Source organism: Physella acuta, unplaced genomic scaffold, assembly GCF_028476545.2.
Source record: "Physella acuta isolate Inbredline_101_S28 unplaced genomic scaffold, ASM2847654v3 ptg001518l, whole genome shotgun sequence".
Classification (NCBI taxonomy): domain Eukaryota; kingdom Metazoa; phylum Mollusca; class Gastropoda; family Physidae; genus Physella; species Physella acuta.
The window spans coordinates 79,760-81,654 of NW_026733033.1; the positions used below are offsets into that span (position 1 = coordinate 79,760).

At 34.7% G+C, this 1,895-nt stretch overlaps 1 protein-coding gene across 1 annotated transcript; it reads right to left on the reverse strand.

Moving 5' to 3' along the window:
- Positions 1–1,790, reverse strand: LOC131928556 (uncharacterized). Its single transcript, XM_059284620.1, has 3 exons — positions 1,679–1,790; positions 463–769; positions 1–130 (listed from the first exon to the last, which is right to left on the reverse strand). Exons 2-3 carry the CDS (start codon positions 764–766, stop codon positions 105–107), a joined length of 330 nt encoding a protein of 109 aa, XP_059140603.1. The 5' UTR covers positions 767–769; positions 1,679–1,790; the 3' UTR covers positions 1–104.
- Between the last annotated feature and the right edge of the window lie 105 nt (positions 1,791–1,895).

Here is a 1,895-nt window from a genome sequence, read left to right on the forward strand (position 1 = left end):
TTTTTGTTTTCAAAATAAAATAATTTATTCCACTATAAAATCTGCTATTGTTTTAATAACTAGCTGCAAATAATCTTGCATTGTCGGTCAATTGATGAATCAGATCAATAGTAGTTGTTGTATCCCTTTCCTGGAAATAGAATAAATACAAGTTAGTTAAAATACTGAAAAAGTTACAGATAAATGCCTTGAGTTGATTAGCGTTCTTTTAATGTTTGTTATCATAGGCTAATGTTCATTGATCTTTATATTTTATCAGATCAATATGCGGCAAACTATATAGCCTCGTTCTAATTTTTTTTATGACAAGAATGGTGGTCTATGTATCTTCAATGATATTACTGTGTAAAGCATACAAATGAAATATATGTTTAAGAAAACTATTTTCATCTCTACTATAAATTTCCCTTTTTATGCAGCTTAGGCCTATACATTGAAAGGTAAATGAAAATTATCATTTACCGTAGATGACAGGGAGGTAACCGTGACCTCCTCCATGTCCGTAACCTCCGTATCCTCCTAATCCACCAAAGCCTCCACCGATTCCACCGAAGCCTCCTCCAATTCCACCAAAACCTCCTCCAATTCCACCGAAGCCTCCGATGCCACCGAAGCCTCCCAATCCACCAAAGCCTCCACCAAAGCCTCCACCGAATCCGCCCAATCCACCGAATCCACCGTAGCCGTAGCCACCTTGGCCGTAGCCATAGTTGCTAGCGAGGGCGGCGGTGGCCAAGAGAAGTACGGCAAAGACGGATGTGTACATGATCTGTGGAGACATAATACCAACGTAAGAAAAGAAGTACGGCAAAGAACATTGTGTACGCGATCTGTTTAGACATTACACCCATATTAAAACAGAAGAACAACAAAGAACGATGTTGTTTAGACAATCTGTGGAAAAACTATACCAACATAAAACACAATCTCATATACTATTTTATATCAATTTAACACTGAGTTGTTGTTGTTGTTTTTTGCGCTTGCGCTGTTTAGTTTCATTTTTTCCTAGACAGCCAACAAACAGTTTTGGCACAATATATTTGACAGTCTTGTAGAAATAAAAATATGTATAAATATACGAACACTTAAAAATATCCTTTTAAAACCTTTTAAATAAGGAAGTATCCAAAGACTTATTTTGAAATAGTTCTTACGCGCAGTTAGTCCATTTAATTCAAATCACAGATGAAAATATTTTGGACTTAATAAAATCGACATTTGAAATAAGTCACTTATTTCAAATGTCGATCTTCAACAAGTTGGTTTAATTATTTAAAAAATAACACAACTCCCGTTTGTGTTGGCTTAATAAATTTTCTAGAAACTGAGTGTTAAATATTAAACTAATTTTTAGTTTTTCAATGCGCTTTTACAAGTAATTTCATAGGATCTGTTAGAAACTGTAAGAAATTGTTGTTACTTTTTCAACTGCGCTCAGAATTCCAGAAATATACAGAAGTACTGGTGAAATAATACGAATCTCATATCGGAAAGACCTTTTCGCTTTTAACCAACTTGGTATTATTTTGGTTTAATGAAGTCTTATAAATTTTACAAAAGTAAATGGTTTAAATAAATCACAACGAACAATTAATGCTGTATTTGACTAAAAAAATTGTAGGTAACTAGACCTACAGATTTTTAGGTAATATTTAATCATTAAAACTCTACTCACTGCTGTAGCTGGACTAGAGTTGGCTGTTGAAGTGTGAGGTGTGTGGTAGCTGGTTTGGTCCCCACACTGGACAAACCAGATCTTTTATACACATTTTCTTTTCTGCTGGAGTGGGCCAGGGGCGAGCCGTTAAGTTGGTCTCATTAACACACGTCACTCACATTTACACTAATTACACTTACACTAATTACACTAATTACACTTTTTTGTTTCGTGT